Source organism: Mya arenaria, chromosome 7 (assembly GCF_026914265.1).
Source record: "Mya arenaria isolate MELC-2E11 chromosome 7, ASM2691426v1".
Classification (NCBI taxonomy): Eukaryota; Metazoa; Mollusca; class Bivalvia; order Myida; family Myidae; genus Mya; species Mya arenaria.
This window is the reverse complement of record NC_069128.1, coordinates 51700036-51724568: the sequence shown is the minus strand read 5'-3', so window position 1 is coordinate 51724568 and position 24533 is coordinate 51700036. Positions and strand designations below refer to the sequence as shown.

General features: G+C 33.6%; 1 protein-coding gene across 2 annotated transcripts; it reads left to right on the top strand.

The window, feature by feature from the left end:
* Window positions 1–6183: 6183 nt before the first annotated feature.
* Window positions 6184–24068, top strand: LOC128241603 (uncharacterized). Of its 2 annotated transcripts, none has more exons than XM_052958613.1 (8): window positions 6184–6267; window positions 7852–8774; window positions 11345–11407; window positions 11642–11704; window positions 14183–14348; window positions 18632–18747; window positions 23041–23237; window positions 23357–24068. In XM_052958613.1, the coding sequence occupies exons 2-8, from the start codon at window positions 7875–7877 to the stop codon at window positions 23472–23474; spliced, it is 1623 nt and encodes a 540-aa protein (XP_052814573.1). In that variant the 5' UTR covers window positions 6184–6267; window positions 7852–7874; the 3' UTR covers window positions 23475–24068. The 2 variants fall into 2 exon arrangements, with proteins under 2 accessions (XP_052814573.1, XP_052814572.1); XM_052958612.1 differs by lacking the exon at window positions 6184–6267 and adding an exon at window positions 6638–6731.
* The last annotated feature ends 465 nt before the right edge of the window (window positions 24069–24533 follow it).

Genomic DNA, 24533 nt, shown 5'->3' with positions numbered 1-24533 from the left:
CGCAAAACAATGGCAAGAAATAATTCCGATTGTTGTAAATAAAGCGTCAAACGCATTTCAAATATAAATTACGAATCAACTACCTACAGGCTTGCATAGTGAAGTGTTGATTTTTCCAACAAAATGCAAAATAATAAACACTATACTGTTAAAAACAAAGTGGCGTATTAGGAAAAGGAAACACTGTATAAATTATGAACAGAAACTCACAGATATTAAGTTAATGTTACTGGACATAAAAATATCTACTATAGATCAATTACAATGGTCTTACAATGACCGGTCAGTAGAAATAGTTCAATAATACTTTATTGTTTGATGTTTCCTTCTGACTCTTTTTTATTTTAGAATATATGACACTTAGTCAGTCACCTTAAAGATAAACTTGTTTTGGGTGTACCAATTTTACCATTAAACTTTGGCTGTTATTTATTTATATATTGCCGATAAACAACCGTTCCTTTATTTTACTCATTTTGCTTTCGAGGGTAAAATATATTTTATTTCAGATTAAAAAATACATAAAATAATAATAATTAAATCAGACGATTACAATGTATTTTTTTATAATCATCTCAATCATTAAAAAAGGCACTTTTAAATACATTGTATCAACTGCTTTTACCACCTTTGCTTTCGAAGGTAAAACTATTTCAATCTCAGATATTAAACATATGCGTTATATAGACGTCGATCACCATGCAACAATATACAGGTACTAATATTCTAAATAACTTAACATTTTTGTTAAAATTTTGTGACTTGAATACTGAATACATTCTGTAAAGAATATAACTGTTTATGAATGTTGTAAGGGCCCATGGGGATGGCCACGACCCTATCGTCTCTATTACGGGGATAATAAAAGTGATCCTCGAGGCCTTAAAAACAAAAAAGCCTACAGAATTCTGCTGGAGTCCGTTACCTGAGAAGAAAACAGTAGAGGTGTTCGCTTTAGAGGTCAAGGGAAGCCAATCTTAATGGGGATCGAACCAACAACCTCTTGGGTGAGCGGCGGATACCACTAGACCACTTTCTTTCTTTAAAATACTTATTGCTCACTAACTAACTGCATTGATCGTTTTATGACTAGATTCGCAAGTAAGAAAGTCTTAATGTAATGTTTGAAATAGTCATTGAAATATGTTTGTTTGTATTTGAAATATGTTTAAACATATCACAAATTGTTGATCTATATTACTATTACCTAAACGTATTCAGCCATTTGACGTTTGCATCCTTGCATTTTAAATAATATCATTGCTCGACCTGACGTGACCTTTAGTAGCAGGCATATTTGATTTGAAAAGGCTGATGTGTCCATTTCGAAGAATGGTTATGAGTTTTTATCAGCTATATATATTACAATTATATCAATGTATTTGAAATGAAGCCATTTGAAGTATGTATCCTAGCATTTAAACATCCGATTTCAAAGATCTGATAATCATAAACTAATTAATAAATTCTATTCGTTTTTTTTTTACATTTTACTTCGAAAATGGGATTGTCCATTCAGATTTAATTACTGCTGTAGAAAGCTTAAAAACACAACAACAGCAGAATTCAAATAAATCATTAATTTGTTTTATAAGGTGGGCTAAACACTTCTGGAAGTGATCTCTATAAAAGTTTTGTCATTTCAACCCGGCAGCCTATGCTTACTGGGTCACAATTTTAGTTTGAATGTTGTTGTTTTTCAAATTATTAAGTAATACAGTTTGTTTGTTTCAATAAGTTCTTTTTTGGATAATATTTGTAATTGCCGCGATGTTACGCGTAACTCATAATCCATAGGGAATGGAAGATCACATTTTCCAGCACTGGTTACACTTCCGAAAACACATGTCAAGTAACAAGAATATTGCTATCAAACAAAAATTGAAGTATTCAATATACAATAATATTAAACTCGTTGGACAAACGTGAAATAATACATATATATTTAAACAGTGGCGGATCTACCGGGGGTCACAGAGGGCCCGTGCCCGCCCCATCTGGCCGGCAAGTAATGTTTTTGGGGGCACATCTTTATTGATTTACCTGTACAAATAAGTTGTTTTGTTAAAGTTTATATAAATATTTCAGCAAATAAACAATTGAACCTGATTCTCGTGTTCAGTCAATTATGGTATGCCAATTCCAAAGTATAACATAGTATACGACACGAAAAAGTCTCATGAAAATAACATCGGGGCCCGAACATTCGATAATGATAAGTCGGCGCCGCATTTTACACAGACAGCTGATCAAAAGTAGACACATTTAGCTGCAGTTATACGGGTAATTTGACTGTTTTCAGAATATATCCGTTACCAGAAATATACATTGTTTAAAATTGTTAACATGTGCACATTATATATTCGCCATTGCTTTAAATCTATGTCATTGTGTGTCAATATAATGGTCTGGCCTTTACCCTGACCTTTATTAAGGTCATATAATAGTTATAGGGAGTATAAGACCAAGCCGGTCGAGGTTCGTTTTATGTCCTAATGTGTATAACTAACAAAAGCTGTGTTCCATAGTTTACTCTTCGTCTCTAATTACATAGGAATCGTGTATCAACATGAATCATGAAACGTGAGGCACGAAGCACGAAGCACGTAGCACGAAGCACGAAGCACGAAGCAACACACTGAAATATAATATAAATGGTAATCAGTTAAATGCATCATCACATTTAGTTATTACAACAGGTTAAAGAAAAGGTTTATCTCATACAATAATCATGTGTTTAGTGGCCCGTATTTACAAACGACTAATGAGATAAATAACATTTCTTACAAAGACAATACAGTAATGGCAACAACAATAAAACATGTATGACATCAACAACTACAGATACACTTACAAGTTTATGGAACTGAGTGTTCTCACTGTATACATGTCTCTCATCTCTCACCCATAGTGTCTGTTAATCTGGTCACTGTGGTTACTACTGTAAACAATTATGAACACAGTGAAACACATGCAAAGGGTTACTTAAAAGGGCTGCTATCTTGAAATACTGTGATAGAACAGAATTTACCAAACCTTCCAAAAATACAGAATGCACAGCCAATACAACATATTGCAATTAAAAGAATAACACTCTTGAAATCATTTAATACATACCAAACATGGAAATACTTCCAGGAACCATTTAAAATGATAAAGCTCTAAAAGTGCGCCAAAAGCTGCAATCCTGGCAGATTGCTATTCTCACAATAACCTCAAATATCAGGGGGGAAAGGTAGCAGTCAACACAAAATATGAGAACTGGAGCAGACAACACTTTTTACTAAATGCTAAAATATCCACAGGGCTACATCAACAAGATATATGTGTGCTTGACGGTGCATTTAACAAGTTTAAATTCAAAACGTTGCCGCCTTGAAACTTTCCAATTCGGCTTTTATTAACGTCGGAGTCATGCCAGAGCGTTTGTAAATAATACAGAATAATTTATTTGAAACCCTTTTTGAAATTTGTTGTCAAGTTGTTTTTACTTCAGTTAACATAAATGACAATGACATTAGAAGTACAATACCGTTAAATGCAATCAATATACTAAGGTAACTGTTGGTTTATACAGAATTTATTATACGTCATAAATGCGTGTCTCAGGTGGCCGAGTGGTTAACGAAATTGCTTTCAAATCATTCGACCCCCTTTTGGTTGCCCAAACCGGCATGATATTTTTTGAAAGGTGTATCTGATATCAGTTAATGCTTTCTTTAAATTTAATTTATCTGCCAAACATCATTGGCAGCGACGACAAATGTGAATTCCATCTTATTAAAATAATGTATTCAAAATAGTTTTATATGTCTTTAATTAGGTGTGCCCCCCATTTAAAAGTCCTAGATCCACCACTGTATTAGCTGTTTTACCTGCTCTCGTTCATATAGCCATGACACAGGATCATTGTTATTGTTTGGCTTCTCCCTCTTTTTTCCATTGTTATTCTACTGCAAAAAACCTTATAGCTAACCGCATCATTTTGATCGAAACTATTGGGCTGAATGCTGATCATTTGGTTAAAAGCCAAATTGTGCATAAACATGGAAATAATTGAATAACGGCATGTAATTAATGTAATGTGAAAATTGGACGCTTTATTAAAAAAAAAATATGATCTTACACTAAAGTTTTCAAATTTTCTGTTATATATGCTTATTTTAAGAGATTTATAAGTATTTAAATTATTCTATATACTCGTTTTTGGAATACCCCTTTACTACCCGGTTGTCCTTCTTCACAGCTTTGATCACCGATGACGAAATGTTTATGGCGAAATAGTTCTCCAATATTTTATTTTTAAGTTTATTATTTTCTCCTGTTTCGGTGCAAACATATTATACTCATTCAACTTTTATTAATGCATTTATGTTCGTAATAAGTTAATGCACCAATAATCATTGTTTAAATTAAACAGGGCATGAATACATTGTCCAAATTACGCTGGTTGCCATTTATTGAATGAATGTTTGAACGGTCGAAAATGTTCAAATTGTTTAACTCACCTTTAAGCCAGAACAACTTTTAAAAAATAAACCCGATTTGCCGATTATTACGGAAATTGTTATCCAAATATCAAACGTTTGATATGAAAGCAAAGAGCAACTCGAGGAGTGAAAGCGGTTTAAAGTCACTTAGAAAGTGTTCGCATTTACCCCACGAACTGAGTATAATAGCTTACAGAAATGTATTCCTAGTCAGGTGATATAAGACACAATATATTATTTAACTGCCATTCAACAAATTAAAAACCATGTGAATGAAAAAAATAACAGTTTAATAAGAGCGAAAATGAAATTATATGAAAGACTGGTTATTAATAAAATACCTGAAATTCTATAAATATGAGTCATGTTATGTGAGAGTCACTTTTGATTCTTTATTTGATTTAAAGTAAAGTAATACATAATGATAGCTTATTGTTTTACAAAACACGAGCATCATATATATATATATATATATATATATATATATATATATATATATATATATATATATATATATATATATATATATATATAGTAAATATATAAGATCTGACACGAGTTGTCATTTAATACACAATTTTATTTAACGAGTTCATGAAATTAAGAGAGCCTTTTGCGAGGTTTTCTTTGGCCTGAGTTTAGCAAATTTAGTCCCATGAATCAAAGAATATCCGTAGTTTTGATCACGTAAACATCGTTTAAAGCTACAAAGGATACCGCGGAGAGTTGTGGGCTCATTGTTGAAGCCATCTGGCGTTTTATACACAGAAAAGGATTTGCACAAGAGATTGCAAAGCTTATTTGTTGGGATAGCGCTGCTTTAACGCGTTTCATATCCTGCCTGATTGTAGGAAAGTCATTTCAAGTCATAGGAAGTTTAAGTAACAGTACTCTTGTTTTTCTGTTTAACAAGAAAGTCCTGCAGATCGTCGTCAGTGACGCTCTAAAACCGAGCAGTGTTTCCAGCGTTCGTGCAATTATTATTTAATTTAGCCTGGAAACGGGAATATCAACCTCAAAATCGCAGCCTTCAAATAACACAGTATATATTTCGTCGTTTCCAGTGGTTTTCTGCATGGTTATTATTCCTATGCCGCGACCATTGACGCTGACAGATGAGCATACTGGTAACCTAATAGACGCCATTTTGTAAACAAACAATGCGGAGGGATATCTAGGTCACGTGTGATTAGTATAGCCATTAGAATTTTCTGATAGGCTAAATTACTCAATTGTAAGATACCAATATTCGTAATGGGTATATTACATGGAAAACAAGGGTAAGCATGGAATAAATTATTTTTAAACTTTTCTATTGCCTTATTGTATGATTCATAATTATGATGTATACTTCTGGCTGACTTTAAACAATACACTAGATCTATAATATATGTATCAAGAAGATTGAAACATAGTTCTGAAATGTGTCAGAACCTTTAACCTTTCCTTAGGGCCGAATTCAAAACAATCACTCTCACTCACAATCAATGAGTTAATCCTCTGTTATCACATAACGGTCGAAATATTTTCGAGTGAAAGGTATTTCCGTATGTACAGGTGTGAGTGAGACGCAAGTGTTTTGCGTGAGTGGGACATTAGTGAGTGCTCGGCTAGGCCACTTGATCGAAATAAATGATCCCGAGTTTTTCAATAATCGATCCCTGGTACCGGTAGTTGTAACTTCCCTATACCAATACTGTTGAATGCGTCCTTAGCTACGTTACTCGGTACCTTTGTGTATATTCATTGTTATTATTTTGTATGGAATGACATCGAGGTATTTATCTTAGAATTGGTTAAATAAATTGTTTATCTAACGCTACAAATGAGTAAATGAGTAAATTACTTTTTCCACGTATGATTTTGTCACCCTTGGCTATGTTTAATGCTATTATTCAATAAGGAAGTAAATTGCCTGGGTGGTGCTAAAACCCGGTATCGATATTGGGGAATCCGATATCACAGTGTCGATACCAAGTTGTTCGTCACAGTCGGTATCGGAATATGTAAATAATCTTGAGTAATCCCGGGATCGGTTGACTCGATATCAATAATTATTAAACTCATTGTTTTTTATGTTATTATAATGAGCAACGTAAAAGAATAAAACAAATTTAATTGTCAGAATCTGTTTTTTTCGGTTGAATGTAAAAATTCGGAAATGATGACAAGCTCATAACATGCAACTATTTTGGCAACTGTTTCCTAGATGTTTGTCAAAAAGAAAACAAATACACTCTGGTGAGTCTTCTTTGTAAAAATGGTTGTACATTTCGATTAGTTTTGTGGGGTTTCAAAACGAATATATACTCTTAGAGATGATATTCACACTGGAAGTATATAATGTATATGTTTATGGATCTGGCCAGCATTCTGTACTTGTAGATTAATGAGTACCATACCTAGATATAAGAGATATGTATTTCGAAAGAGTAACAGCATCTTATTAACTGGTATTAATAACTGTGATATATCCGCCATGTTGTTTTATTTCGCAAACCATGAAAGAGATAAAAATGAAATCATACTTGTAAGTGTCACGACTCCTCGATTCTCTTTAGTAGGATGGGCTGTAAACACTGTAAACACAGTTTATATGTTTATAAGGACATTTATTGTCTTTGGACAAGGGAAAGCTCGCGCCTATCCGATGTAAATATATGAGCTCCCAACAACGAATAAATACACAGAACGAATATAAATGCGAAGAAAATACACAATACACATAGTTAGTACATAAATTTCACTAATCTGTAAACACATTTTATATGTTTTTAAGGACATTTATTGTCTTTGAACAAGGGACAGCTCGCGCCTATCCGATGTAAATATATGAACTGCGCAGGCGTGCCCAAGAACCGAAACGGGTGTTAAAAACGGTCACAGTGCAGTAAATTAAATAAAGGAAATGCATACAAGTCGTTAAATGAGGGGTAAGGAGATGAAATGAGAACTCACATATAAAGTTATAGAAAGAAAAGACAAAGAAACAGAGACAAGATAGACAATAAAACATTTCAGATGACTATGTTACAATCTAACCTGTGACATAAGCTAAATCGGACTTATTATTAATATTGAGTTCCCGATGAGTATCATTTCTAGTACTTATTTGAACAAATGTAGAATATCAAGTATCACATACTTAATGGTTTGATTTGCATTATCAAACCTTTGACGTTTGTAGAAATATAATACCGGGACTATCATAAAACGTTATTTTGACATCATTACTATAAACATCCAACCAACAGAGGTACAAAAAATATTATTATTATACCTCCATATCAGCTATTGCATTCTAATAACCATCCTTCCAATGCGTATTTTTTTAATCGACGTTTTCTCTGATATCAATTAGGGTCACAGAAATAATCTTTTGAAATGGAACCGGTGAGAGATCATTGTGAAATGTGCTTTGATGAAACTGCAGTTGGATTTTGCAAGACGTGTGGGTACATTGGAAAAGCTTGTTTAGGAATTCATAAAAAAGGAAGGGCATTTCAAAGTCACATCATCAATATACATGAAGAAGGTGAAGAAAAGACAAAGGTGATTATGCGAGACATCACAGAGGAATGTTGTAAAGAACATCCGAAGGAGAAGGCAATATTTCTTTGTAAAGCTCACGACTGTATGATTTGTGGTCGATGTCTTCACTCGGGACATCTTTCATGTGGAAAACAAGTTGTTGACTTACTACAGGAGGCGGGAACGATCGATAACGACAAAGTAAATAACATGAAGCAAGCTTTAAATGAGCTTAAGAATGACAGTTTGCGTTTGAAGGAAGAAAGCAGACTTAAAAATGAAACCAATGAAGTACAAGCTGAAAAGTGCTATAAAGAACTTGATAGTTTGGAAACTAGACTGAAGCGTTCCGTAGAAGATATAATAAGAAATGTTAGAAATGAAACATGCAAATATCAAGACGAAAACATCGAAGCATTTTCATGCATTGCTGCTGTTTGCGATGAGAACGTAGTTTGGGCTGACGAAGAAGAGAAACAAATTGAAGAATTGGTTACAAATTCCTTTACTGGTCATCTGTGTCTAAGGAGCAAAGCATTTAATAAGGCAGTGTCGGGGCCCAAATTGAAGATGAAAGAAAATGAACATAAGCAGACTTTTAAAATATTTTGCCTTAAGGAAAACGAAATTGCACTAAAGTGCTTGTTTGAAGACATGCGAGACGTTTGCCACATCCAGGAGGAAGTTGATGGCAGCGATGATGGAAGCGCTGTTACACACGACGTGGGGAATGCAACTTCAGCTATACAAAAGGTATGTGGATATATATAGTTTTTTCATATGATGCATTTTGTTAACCCTGATATATTGTAACGATCTGAATGATTTAGCCTTTAACAAAAGCCTTTATGTTAAGAGTTCGATACTGAAATGAAATAACAGGCAAAGACTCCTATATATATATCTGAATGTAAGATGGAAAATATTATCAGTAGGATTAAGATTATTAACGCATGTAAGTACAAAACCAATAGAAAAGGTAGTACTAGTATTAGTAAATACATGTATGGCATGTACTGGAAAAAACATGTAACAGTGACGCAGACATATTTTTACTGGATGTTTCAAGTTTATTAAATATAATCTGAAAGAAAACTACGATATAAAAGTCTTAAATACCGCATAGCACCCATACATGTAAACTAGAATTGACAGAAATATTACTTAAATATTGTAAGAGCTGGTGTAAAAGAGAAGGGGTTGAACTTTTTGCCTTAATTCTATGGATGAATAAAATATCTCCCCTAAAAGACAAGAAAATAGATTTTTTAACAATAAACCATTAGCCCCCACCCCCACCAAGTCTATTTCGATAACTCCAAAACTGATTATGGATATCAAAACCCTACAAAACATGATATTCGTTCCAACTGACAAAGCAACTAATAATGTAATTGTAGTTTAACATTTATATTATGTAAATACTATCATAAATAAGTGGCAATCTTTTAGATCATACGTTCCTAGCTTACCTGATGAAACGAGTATTATTAAAATTCAGATTAATTCTTATGTTCAATTTCAAGTTGTGTTAAATGATGATTATACAAACATTCCAACAATACACTGGTTACCTAAAGTCCATAACAACGATCACGATCACGATTTATAGTTAATTCCATTTCTTGTGTACTAAACAAGTTTCGAAAAAATATAGTAATAAAGTTTATGAGACCTCTGGAATTAATCTCGTTTGATCCATCAACAATTCTTTAGAAGTAGTTTACGGTATGAAATGTAGACTATATAAGGTATCCGTGCGAAAGTCCATAAACTGAACATAAAGTTTGAATACGCCTGGAAAAACTGAGTTGCTGGAGTTGTAATTAAAATCACAAGTTATGATTATATCACTGATTCCTGTATCAAAGGCAAGTCCCACAGAATCCTCTATAAAATCGCAATACGCGGCAGAGGAGGTAGGTGGTCGGTAAAATGTCCCAAAAAGTAAACGCTTACGTTTTTTTCAGAGTAATTTCGACCCATACGCATTCTAGGCAATTGATTTTTAAGTCTGGACGGCGAGTGAAGTGTATAAACCGTGTGCGTTGTCGCTCTATATGACAGGTTTTCCTAAGCGTACTTCTTACATGTTTATAAAAACTTTTAGCAAACGAACACAATCAATTTAAATCGAATGAATAGAAGTTTCATTAGCTGCTTATGTTAACCAAAATTTGCATGACAATGTTCGCCGTTTCAAAGAAAACATTGTACTCTTCATGTTTGCCGCTCCGTCATACTCTTGACCTTGCATTTCCTCAATGTCTTCTTTCGCACTAAGCAAATTTGCAACAAAGACACCCACCGATGCCTCATCTGCATTCCAGTAAAGTCTCCGCACAGTTCATCTTTGTTTGTATCGTGATATCTTAAACATAGCGCCACCTGCTCTATCGTGTTGGCATCGGTCGCTTTATCGGCGAAAGACCCAAAACACTTGGATCTGTTACAGGCAAATATGATTTCACCCAATATTAATTTACCACAAATACCTATCAATTCATTATGAATGTTTGGGGATAGGTTGTTAGGTACTTTGGTCACCATGCTCAAATAAATTTTAAATGATGTTTAACTGGCAATTCAAAATTAACTATAACCAATTGGTTTAACGGAATTGCTATAGTCATTAAGGAGATGCTTTACAAGTGCATAACATATAGTTGGGAAAACTTTCCCGTACCCCATAAGCCTTCAGTTTTAACTGCATATTTGAAACTTCTATGTTTCATGCCTGTATACTCAGGCGCGTATCCAGGCATATGCAAGTACGCAAACGCGTAACATTTGTCAGAAAAAGTGAAAACATTGAAATTCCAAATATGCAATACAATCTGAGGACTTGTTTGGGTCATAGGGGTACGAGAAAGTTTGCCTAACTTGCCCAACTATACCAGCTGCTTCACACTGTATTTTTTCATTCTTCCGTAGTAATACTGTATTTTTAGGGTTACGATGTGTCTCTACGCTTTCTTGTGATTGAACAAAGAAATATATATGAAGTGTTAACGCGACTTGGGACGATGATCAACCTAATGGGTTTCGTACATTGCAATGTATATCCAATACATGTATTCATGACAGTATCAAGTGTCATTTTAGATTGGTTCATTGTATTTATATAAAATGATTTTTGCAAAGGACATAAGATAATAAAGACCGGGGAATACATTGATTTGTTCAGTTAACTATTGTTCAAATTAACTAACTTAAAACTGGTACTGATCGGTGTACAAAAAAGTAGTATGATTATATATCAGATCATGGTGAATAAAGTACCTATCCCCAAACATTCAAAATGAATCATTCTACGTTTTCAGACAAGAAAGGAACTGTCTGATGAGCTTATACAAGTGAAACGGGACCTTGCGAAGTCCGAAAAGGTGATATATTTTACAAACATATTGGTTAATCTTATTCTACAGATTAACAGGGATACTACTTGTTGTAGTTAAACACTCAAATTGATCGAGGTATATAGCAAATTTTTGATATCGTGTTCGGATTCATTTCAAAGCATGAAAAACACTTATTTAAGTTTTACGTTTTAACCCTCTTTGTCATTGATCTATCAATCTTTTAAACTTTAGTACAATGTATCACCTATTCCATTTCAGACAAGGAAGTCGTTCGAACAAGAGTTACTGCAAGCCAGGCAGGTCATAGAAAAATCTGAAAAGGTAAAGTAAATGTAATACATAGCGACATTATGACATATGTAAAGATTAATTTGAATAGGTTTAAAAAAAATAACAAACAAAAATAAAATTATTCTTAACGATTTAATATATATTTTAAATGTGTTGGGATAATTGACGCGATCATTATTTTAGCTAAATATTGAATATACTTTTTGTTTCATGATCAATAATTCTATATAAATTTTAGTTACTGAAGTTGTATCAAATAGCTTGAATTAAATGCAAGAAATCATTATTAATATATGGTATTAACCCGTCATATTTAACATAATACTGAAATAGATTTTATTTCATATGTTGGTACTTTTCCGTAGAACATGAGAAAAGCGAGTTCAGTATCACAACAGCTGAGCTTTTATGACGTCAACTTGTAATTGTATAGAAATTTAGTAAACGTATCTTATTCAGATACAAAATGAAATACAATGTCGCTCTATGCGATTTATTACAAAATCTTTCAAAACTTACGGCAAATACTTCCTTCTGAAAGCTGATGCTTGGGAAAAAAGGGCTGGTCTGTAGGTGGAAACAAACAAAATATTATAACGCCTCATTAATTATCATAAAAGAATCATTTTTATGAAATGTCTTCTTCTTTTTAATTAGTTTATGATAATATGTACGCACGGACACAATTAAAAAAATATTCATTACTATAACCTCTAAAGGTAAAAACAACCGTTAACAAATTATTGGCACCACGGAGACTTCATTCGGACCCCCTTCAAAATTGATTAAAAAAACGTGTCCGTTTGCCTGAAACTTCCGAGTGTGCTTGTTCGCAATATTTTACGATATCTTTCAAGAACATTATTTCGCCATGCAACTGTTATTCAAGTGGTATGTTTTTGCTTAAAAATATTTAGGTAAATAACAATTCGCAAATAAGTTGAAAATGTCCGTATTATTATTGTTTCCTGTGTGGTCCATTGCATCGCCGATTCAAAATTTGAATTTAACGCTAAGAACGACACACAATATATCAGATTAAACATGAATGCCTGTGAAATAATGATCCTCTAATATTTAGTGTATAATTGAATATTCATATACCTTAATGCTTAATTATTAGTGTTCGTTATTTTTACACTCAGTGCGCAACTTTGTGAGCGCGTCCCGTCTCCGAACTTTTCTTAGTTTAAATCATCGTCGGACACGATAAGTTTAAATATGATTTGGGGGCTCGTGGGGGTCTTTTTTTCACTCTTAAACGTTGCAGTTAGCTTTATTCTATTAATACCTTTTTCTTTGAAATTAATAAAGAATGTCCACTTAGTCAATTTTAGATGGCAGAAAGGGGGCTGGTCCCCCACCAAATCAGCTCCTGGCATTATGGTTATTCTTAAAGATGCAAACCTTTTATTGAATTCTCTATTTGTTTCTTCTTTTTTTATTTGTCATCTTTATATATTTGTATTGAAAAATATCACTTCGTTCATATCATAACGTCATGATATTTGATCAGATGACAATCTGAGTAAATGTTTTCTTTAGTTTTGTTCCGCTTATATCTATATATGTGCTCAAAATGTGGGTGGGAAACAGTATAAAATAGTGTGATAACTGCAATTTTAGTTGTTACACTTATAATATTCATTAAGTACAGTTTTAACTTAAATATATTTGGTTGAAAGTGTATGCAGGGGGGTGGGTGGGGGTCGTCCCCCAGGATTTTTTTTTACAATTTCCAGCCCGAAATAGTGTAATTTTATTACTTTTTCCTCATACATTGAAAGAAAAGAAAATTTGGTCGATTTTAGAGGTGGCGTGTGCCGGATGCATCCCTTCCCCTGGATCCGCTTGTGTAAATAGCGAGGAACTCTCCTGGCAAAAGCCCAAAATGCTATTTCCCGACATTTGTAACAAACATATATAGCATTACAATGAATTAGTTAACTGAAAAAAACACATTAAGTTTTAAATAGTTACACATGAAAAGCTGTTTATATTCATGCAAACAATTACAAAAAACAATAATAGATGTATGAGAGCACTGTATACATTGATAAAATCTACTAGTTTTCCCGGCTTAACGGCCAGTTCACATGCGCATGGTCCGCTAGTTGACAAGCCACTGTTTAATGGTTGTTGCCATTCCAGAGGTGTCGTTATTTAATATATTTAATATATCATTGTTCTTGACGCTTTATTACGATTATTGGGTTAAGTATTATCCAGCAAATGAAACCAGTAATAAGCGAAAAGTTTCAAATGTAACGCAAATCGGTATGAAAATGCAAATATGGTGCCGATCACACGCAAAACGTGTAGGGTCGGGAGAAAAAAAACAGGGTCGGTCGGGTTAGTTGAACCAAACAACTATATTATTACGCATAACTTTATGTCAGATACATAAAAAAAAATTGTGTAATTCAGATTACTTTCATTGACTCATTCTTGTTATCATTATTGCGTGAATAATATATGGTTTCGACGGCTTCATCGCCTCTATTTCAGGCTTGCGATACATCAGCTGATGAGAAATGTGTTATTTGCATGGATACCATTGTTCGTCCCATAAAACTACATTGTGGACATATGTTTTGCACGGAATGCATATATGTGCAGTTTCATTTTAGAAAGGCATGTCCTATTTGTGGACTTATACTGGGGGTAATAATAGGTAATACATAAAAACAGTATTAATAATGTGTTTACAACTATATTTAAGCCTCAACGTCACACAGGATTAAATAATTAGAGAAAAAATAATTCTGAGAATATAACTATAATAGAGTCTCATATAATGTCTGATAAATTCCAAAGACGATGCTCTATCAACAAGAAATGTATGGTTAATACCAAAGAAATTCAAAACTGTTCCACAGACTAACGAAGCAGAAAAATGGGTGGAGCATAGCATTAATGTTATAATGTGAACAAATTGAAGTACCCGCTCATGTTTTTGTACAATGATTGACTTTAACTGCTTGGGCTCGCACCCCACTAAAATCAAAATATGTTTTATACTATAACTTTTTTTCCTGCAATTTTGATATCATACAGTAAAATGATGATAAAATAAGTGTTAAGATGCATTACCGGGAAAACTATTTGAACCAAAAGATTCGAAGTTACATATTGCAAATTATTAGCAAATAAAGCAGCGTAGAATTTTAGGTATCCGAAAGTCATGTGATGTTCAAATTTCGTAATGAAGTTTTTGGCGGTAAATTTAGATTATACTTAGATTATACTTTTGGTTTTGTAGCAGCCATGACTGTTACTTTATTCTTTATTACAGATCAAAATCATAAGTTACGGGGTTAGTAGGTGATCCGACATTGGATATACGGGGTAAAGAAAACCATATCTAGTCCAGTGACCCTGTGGCTGAAAATGCAAAAAAAAGAGGGGGAAATGCACAGAAATGAGTTTCGCATATTTTTGGAAAAAAGGAACAGAAATATCCAACTGTGCAAAGTATGATAATTAGGGTAAAATGTTGAAAATAGTTAACGAAAGTATGAAATTCTTGAATTTGTCTGTATCGAATTTGGATTTAGCAATAAAATCTGGGATTTGTCTATATTTAAATTAGATATAGCAAAAGAAATATTAGAAAAAATATACTTAATAGAGAGTATACAGCACCAAAACAAATCTTATATGTAAAAACATAATCTGATGTGAAATATGGTGTTTTGGGTATAATGTTGAAAAATGTAAACGAAAGTATGAATATCTGGAATGTGTCTATATCAAAATAAGAATGAGCAAGAATAATATCAGAATAACTGTATTTAATATATATTATTAAACACCATACCATGCCTTATGTGAAGACACTTAATTTATTGTAATGTGATATTTGGGGTAAATTGTTGAAATATGTAAACAAAGTATGAATTTCTGGAATTTGTCTCTATCACAATTATAATTGTTAAAATACCAGAATAACTCTGTTTAATATATATTAAACAGTACCATAGCATACCTAATGTGCACCATAACATACCTAATGTGTAGACACATCATTTATTGTGAAATGTGATTTTTGTGTTGATATTTTCAAAAAACAAAACAATTTAAAGTAGGAATTTTGAATTGAATTATTTTCCATACTTTAACTGCTCTACAACAAAGGTAAGAATGCCATACAAAGTGAAAGGTAATTATTGTGTTGATACTATAAATGGGAGTGAGGATTTATTGAATTTGCCAAATGTCATCATTTAATTTAGCATTGAAACATCAGAATAACTGTATCATTTATTTTATGTCTTAACGTCTTTATCAGGAAATAAATAATCAATCTTAGAAAGGAAGTGACGTCAACGTCATGCAATCTTTAATAACGGAACATCGTTTAGCAGCAAAACCGAAGATGTTAATATAAACAGAAATATGATATAGACACATACATTTTAACGTTTAAGTATTATAGATTACAAGTGATACAATATCCTATCAGATAGTGTGTAATAAAAACATAATAATAGGGTAACATGTGACAAATATGTGACTCAATTAAATATCATATATAAATTTATATTCAATCATGGGGACTAAGTAATTGAGCATCAGCTAATTAGGAGTCTGAAAGTGTTGAAGTTTTGACACTATTAGAACTTAAGCAAAGTATATATAACAAGGGGTCGGGGTATGAATGAGATTTAAAATGCCGACTGGATTCTGTCACCACCTACATGATCTGACATAAATGAAGCTATGCAGAGTTTTAGTGGTGTAATGTATTCTACAAGTGAACAGCACATGGATACCCCAACAGCAACCCAGACTCGAGACAGAAAAGACATAGCAATTGTTACACTGTACTTTTAAGAAAGATATCCATTTCAATGTGAAGCAGATACGTAGAGTATGACCAGTGGTGTTACATCATATGAGAGTAATGCTGATGAAGCAAAACAGATTTGTGAAAATGTGGTTGCTAGACCATTTGGCAAAACTTTGAAAGAATTCACGTTATGAGAAAAGACACCGTTGTGCTACTGAATGACAAAGCTGAAGTCAAAAGTGATGATGAAGTACTATGTATTTTAGTTTGTGGGTATTTCTACAAATTCAGGACTTGAAAGGACTTACTGTTTTGAACCCGCTAGAATGGGGTTCGGAACTAGTGAGCGACAAACTACTGTATCCAGTGACAACTGAAAGAGCACCATCTCATGCTTATATTATGAAAGTTGTATAGTGCACTTGTCCAACTGGCTGCCATACAGTAGCATGCAGCTGCAGGAAAGTTAGAATTGATTGTACAAGGCCTGCTCCGCATACGTTGAATGGTTGTTGTCTTCTTTTGTTACATTCATGCACTGACATTGCTTCTTTTACGAATTAAAAACAGAGTTGCATGTATGTAAAAAAGCAGTTATGCATATCTCACATAGTATGAAATGTTTAGGGCTTTTTTAAAGACAAAGAATATACTAATTCTTATTTAGTATAAAACATCAATGTATTGCATTGAAACTTTAGATATGTATTCCCAACTATCTAACCTACTAAATTAATGAAGTTAGAAAACCCTTTTTTGAATTTAATGGAAATAATGGGCCTTTATTGTTTGACATAGAACTTCTGGTTAAGGTTTTGCATGTAACCACATTTTGGTTAATATCTCAGCAAATATATCATGTATTGCATTGAAACTTTAGATTCCCAACTATCTAACCTACTAAGTTAATGAAGTAAGATAACCCTTTGTGAATATAATGCAAATTATGGGCCTTTATTATTTGACTTAAATGCAACAATACCGAAAGCAAATCTTTATTTAGCGCGCACAAGGTCTTTACGAAATTTGCATAACACGTGACTTTCTGAATGCCTAAAATTCTAAGTATGCTTTATATACTTATAATTTGCACTTTAAGCTAAAAAGTTTTTGGCTTAAATAGTTTTCCCGGTAATGCATCTGAAAACACTTATTTGATCAATATTTGACTCTATGACATCGATATTACAAAAAAATACAGTTATAGAAGATTTTGTTTTTGTTTTTTGGGGTTGCGAACCCACGCCGGTCAAGTCAGGAAAAAAATGAAAACTAGTATCTGATCCGATAGACCACGAAGACTTTAATTTTCTAAGGACGATATTTTGACTATGTATTGATAACATGATGTGATAAAGTCAATCAACCAATAACGCAAAAAACAAAGCTGTTTACGCTTATAATCATAAAACTAGTAGTCTTCAAAAACGATAATTGAGCAAATATCTGATTTGCTGAAGGGTTCCAGCTTTAAGTACCTTAGTTTTAACTCTCGTAATGATTTTCAACACTTTATTTCGTCATACACAAAAGTGCATTTTACAAAATCATGCGTGCGGACCTATCTGTGATTTTTCATTAAACAACAAACATTGATGATATGCATCCACTTATCTGCCTCATGCGCATATAGGAGGTCAGCGGACCAGTACGGAATTTCATTGGTATTTCCCATACAATTATTTTTAATAAGGCACCGCGTATACCTCGGGAATCTATCAGACATTATATAAGACTCTCTTATAGTGATATTATCACTGTTACTAAGTGGCACTGAGGCTTTAACACTTAAATTGACCAAATGAACTCTTTCATGTATTGATATACGATATATATGTATATAGTGTTTTAATAACGTTTGATGCTACGTGGTAAAATGAGTTGAGACTGAGATTAATATTTGACCTAAGTATTCTCATGATATTTGGACCAAGACTCTTTGATGAAATATCAAATGTGTCATCACCAGCTGATTAACAAATCAGAACGTATTTTAAAGATAATTCAAGAACGAGACGTTTGTGCTTAATTGTCAGAGAGGCTAGACAAACGAATCATGACAGTTCCGGAAAAGTTTTCGGAAAATTTCCCATGTTACTTTCACGCCTATGTCAAATATTTGTTTCTGCGACATATTAAAAATGCTTTATATTCTTTATTTAAAGGAAACCAGACACCTGGGAAAATGACCGTATATGTTGACAAATTGCGGTGTTGCTCAGGATATCCGGATTTCGGTACCATTACACTGAACTATGAGTTCGTGGACGGATATCAAACGGTATGCAATGCGTGATGCGCTATAACATCCTATATAAAATGTGAACGATTTAAGATTAAATTTGTTATAAGGCCTCCAGCCAATACATATTTAACAGAACATCAAATTTAGAAATATGTAAAATGATGACACTGGATCAGACACACTTATGTACGAACATAATAAAATTACACGCATTGACAACTGTTTAGATACTACCAACCAATATTTTACAATTAGTTATGTATCAATATATAATTTTAATTAGAAATTTTATAGTGCATTCCATTTTATCGTACATTGCATTAATTTGTATCGTTCATTGTTAAATTAAAAGAAAACAATATATATATATTTGTTTTCTTTGCTAAAGTTCTAATAGTGTGATGACATAAGACTGTGAATTATGGTCATGAAGCGTATTTCCAATAGTGTTGTGGATTTTGTGTACATCGGCAGACTGTGTGTGATGTTCATAGTTTCAAACAATAACTGCATCGTATCTTTGAAATGTTTTTGCATAAGGTACTTTGAATTGTATTCCTTTGTCGGGATCCCTCATCATTGAAGTACTTGAGTATAATAATATCAGTATATTGATATAATGACGATAAGTCTACATGTAAAACAACACAATCTTCAAAATGTTTAAATATGCGTTTGAATATGTTCATTTTTTATGCAGAGAATTGTTAATAAATACACTTATCCCCCCGCTATTACGTTTAGCATTACGTTTAGCATTACCTATCATACATTTAACACTATCAAAATGAAAATATGAATGTAAAAAGACTATCGAATTCGCCTGTTATCATACTCAATGCTTACATAAACAAATGATATCAAATGAAGTTAAAACCCGTTTTACACTTATTTTATCATTGTATTACTTTAGTCCACCAATGTTCCACGGGACATGTGTGGTTCCACGCGATTACGTATTCGTTGTGCCTCGGCCTAATTTCTAGTCCGTGGTCGAATCGGAGAAAATGTCATCATCGGTGTTTTCCGTTACATCGCTGATTGGTGTTTATGGAAACGTGATCCAACGTCACGATCTTCGCGCCAAGTCGTAGCCAATGGTCTGCCTGCAGTCTGGTCACTGTTATCATCGTATTTGTAAATAGAATCATTCACATACAACTTGTCGTAACGAATGGACCCATACTGGCGTTCATGGATCATTCGCTCCCCGAGTATTCGCCAGTGTCTTTTTACAAGGTCGCTATAGTCCTGTTGTACCGTGGATTGCGCATACCTTTAAAACAGCGCTTGCTTTGTTCCCTCTGTGCGCACGGTCAATCTTAAACTGTTCAGCTTGTTAACCAAAATGTAATGTCGTTTTAAGAAAAACTCTCAGTTTTTGCTATGTGGTATCCAATCTCTCGTTAATATTTCCTGGAATACCTGTGAATCTGAGATTATTGCGCCTTGATTGATTCTCAATTTGACCAAGCTTGCTCTGTAATTCAGACATCTGATTTTTAAGATTTATGTTATCCTGTTTGACTTAATGATAATCCGGCAGCCGCTGTACCGTAGTAAGAACGTCATCGATTTTGCGATTTATTGCATTCATCTCACTAAAGTCACGTTCGTTTAATCGCTTTTCATTGTTTTAAGAAAATCACAAATGTCACTAGGCTGACATTTTTCATTACTCTATTTGAAGTGTGAAGGTTCATCTGAACTGTTAACGTTGTGATACGAGGTTTATGGTGCCTGTGCTGTTGTCTGAGTAGTGTATTACGATATACGTCGTTGCCGCGTCTCCGTAACGGGTGTTTCCTGGGATGGCCTGTGGGGTCGGGGCGACTCCCATTGAGACACTTCCTGCTGATCATTCTCGGCAGCTCTTCCCGATCCCCTGTTCTCTTTAGTTGCAGCTCGCCGAGTACCATTGGTTTTATGAGGGCTTGGGTTGAATACAATGTCACTACATACCATTAATATAGACAAGATGCACGTGGCTAACCTAAGAGTTATTTTCAGTTTCACAAGGCCACTTGGAAGAACTAAAACCTTAAAACTCCTCACACATTTGTTTGGCTGTGTAAAGCATCCAATCCGCATACGCCATTGAACAACATTAATCTCGTGTATGCATCAATAGCCAACCAACATCTCCTGATGCAGATATCTTGACATTCAGAACTCGTTTAGAAATATATTTTTGCAATTTTAGTATGCCTCCCAAATCATCTCACAACTACGAAATAACATTGGATACATCTTAGCATCAGATAATCATTCTGGTGTTTAAGAAGGTAAAGTCCTAAGCGAGGATGATTACTTTTCAGCAGTAAAACATATGAATAACAAGCGTACTATGTCGACACTATATACGTATTCAATCAGTACGTTCATAATAACGTACGTATGTTGTATTACTTATTTTAAATTGATTGCCAGTGAAGTGTTTATTTGCATAAATAATTAAGATTCCCAAGAGTAAAGTCATAAAGTTTAACTGCTGAATTAAAACTACTACGCGACTACATGCAGCGTAGATAAACTGTAACGATTTCTGACATTGTAGACCGTCCATAAACATCCGAGTTTGATTTCGATGGAAAATGGCCGAGGAGTTCCGATTGCTGTCTGAATAGAGGTTGTCTTCCCAGAAATAAAATAATAAGTTTTCTTCATAAGGACTGCGATTTGAATGTCCGTTTGTATTTTGTTACACACATATGATATTTTTCTTTGTTGTATTGGAACAGTGGTTTCTCGTTGTCTGTATGTTAGGCTTGTATTGAATGATCGTGGCTTTTATTCCGACCAAATCCACCATGCGAATTTCAAATCAAATGCGAAGTCATTAGCTTGTCTATCGACTTCAGAATAGAATAAGGACTGCTGCCACCAGTGATTTGGCGTTTTATTTTACCTATTGTATAGCCTCTGAAGTGAGACGGGGTCTATATAGTTGTTATTGGTTTCTCTTCAACCGACCAAATAAATGTGGTTACAAATGAAAATTAAGCCCGGTAGGTACCAATTAACCGTTTCCTCGTGGCAGAATAGCAATGCGACATGCTTTATTTACTTATTTATTAAGTTTATATGCAATAAATATTATGAATAAATGTAAATAATACATTATCTGTCTGTTGTACTGTGCCGTTGTGTTGACCATTATTTGTCTGTTAGGCCTTGAACCTTGGTCCTCTCAACAGGATTATCGTTAATGTGTTAGCTATTGGTCTTGTTCCGGTACTTTTAAAATCGCATTATTAACAAGTACCTGCTGGAATATACTTCAAACTTACGTTCAATATCTAGACCCTAACGATAATGCTCTATATAGTGGCTCAGAAGTAATAACGCATCACTTACGGTTTGTTTGGTTTTGTGAAAGCTTACGTTGAAAGCGAAATACTAGAGTGTATTTTATGTGCATGTAGTCAGCATCCGAAAATTGCATCCATGCTACGCATCCCCATCTTAAAACGGCAATTGTTATTGCCCGTGTCCGCCGAAAATGTATTTTTGAAGTAGAAATTTCGCTTTACAGTTAAAAGTCATGATCATTCTAAGTAATGATTTATGTACACATCTACGTACGTAGTCAGCAATGGATCAAATTAAGGAAGATCTTTTATCAGATAGTTTTGTATTTCAACAGAAAAAAGCTTTCAATGATATAAATATGTATTTGTGCCAAAATGTTGCATACAGTTTAAACAATATCTGGTTGCTTCGAAATGAAATATTTGCAAAAAAGCGACACATCATTTTTTTTTTTTTTTTTTTTTTTCATATTTACGAAACAATCGCAACAATACCACAGCACACTTGTTTGGATAGTGACGTGGCCAACAATTAAAACGTTTGGAAATATCATTTTGTTTTGAGGCGAAATGTTTTCATACCTCCTTGATGCTACATTTAAACTTAGCTATGCGTTCATATTGATGGAATTTAGTAGTGCTCATAGGTTAAACCAAATGTCTTCAAATATCCCAGCTTGCTGTTCCAATTTTAATTCAACAGAGAATCTACAAAGTAATTTTGATTGATTCCAAATAGTGTGTCAAATAAGATTTTGCAACATTTCCTTCACGTCGTATGCCGATAAAGTGGTTCAATAATACCGAAAAGTCAGATATCTCTACAATTTATCAATCAGTTCATGTTTTTCAATGTCTTTGCTTGCTAAAAATTGTACCTTAAAAAGGCATAAAATTGACATTTAAAAAAATATGTAATGTTGGCTTCTATAGCAACATTGCGTTTTCTTAAGCTCTTTACCTGAGAAAGCACTGCAAAACACGGTTTGAGAATTTGATGACGTGGCTTATTTTTAAGGAAGAACATCCAAGTCCTGGTCAATTTTATGAAGAAATACAAGAAACTGGATTCATTCCCGACAATCCACGTGGCAGAAAAATCTGCAGGATGCTAAAGATTGCTTTCAAACGCAGACTGGTGTTTACCATTAGAGACGAGGGTGTCATAACATGGAACGACATTCACCATAAGACTGACCGGAGACCGAACTCACAGTATGACATTTAAATATATTGATGAGTCTGTTTTGTATAAGTGATGCTTAAGTTTATTTTTTTCGTTATCCTAGATGTTATATATAAGAACTATTGTGTTGTTGTTTGTTTGTTTTCAGGTTTGGCTATCCTGATCCAAAGTACTTGGACCGAGTGACAGAGGATCTGGCTCTAAATGGTATAACAGAAAACGATATTCAGAAGGATGATATGCTGCAAGGAACTTTAATAGTCTAAATTAGATCAAACATCATCACTGTTAACAATGTACACCTATATGAATGTACAATGTCCAGGTATGTAGTCATAAAAAATTCTTCAGTTATTCTTCAGTCGTTTCTGAACCTAAGTCAATGTCCAATATATTTCATAGGCAAGGTTTCAAACATTAACGTATGTACATTCCATACAAGTAAAGTAAACATATTTTATTATTTGTATCATACATTCTAGCACACCGGATAGGCATTTCCGGTGAATTCAGCCGTGCTGGAAATCTCCATCTGGCATCCCCCATGCCAGATGAGTCACGCGCTGTGACGTAATAATTTCAATTTCTTTTATAATTCACTTTATTTAATCATAATTTTGAGATTTAAATAGATGAGCTCCATTAACATTAACTTTACTAAAATAAAATTTAAAAAACAAAACAAAATAACCCTTAAAAGACGTGATGTCGAAGGAACTTATTGACGTATGCAGTGAATACAAATTACTGCGCGTCATGACGTCAGTAAACATCATCGCACGCGCTTTTTGGTGATATGTACAGAAATGCGTTTTTTTATGTATTATGTTTACAAAAAATGTAATTTAATATATGCTAGAAAAAATATCTATCATGTGTGTCCGTTCCGGATAGAAAAATCCGACCCTCGGGCACGCTGCGAAGCCGGTAACTCGGCAAGCCTCGTTACCTGGCAACGCAGGTGCCCTCGGGTCGGATTTTTCTATCCGGAACGGGAACACATGACAGATATTATTATTATTATTATTATTATTATTATTATTATTATTATTATACGACACGTTATGTATTTAACTTTTGAAAATGAATTAATATGTGTTATGATACCGGCCATCTGGAACTATTGAAGGCTTATTCGAATACATTATTATTTAATGAACGCATCTAACTATGGTGGGGTGTATAGAATACACGGTTAAATGTCGCTTGTTTAAACACAGATTGGAATATTAATTTAAGGATAAAGGAGACACCCTTAAGCTAAGGACAAGTCATTTTTACAACAATAGAATGCGTTGTGTGTGTTTTTCTTTTTTTCAATAACT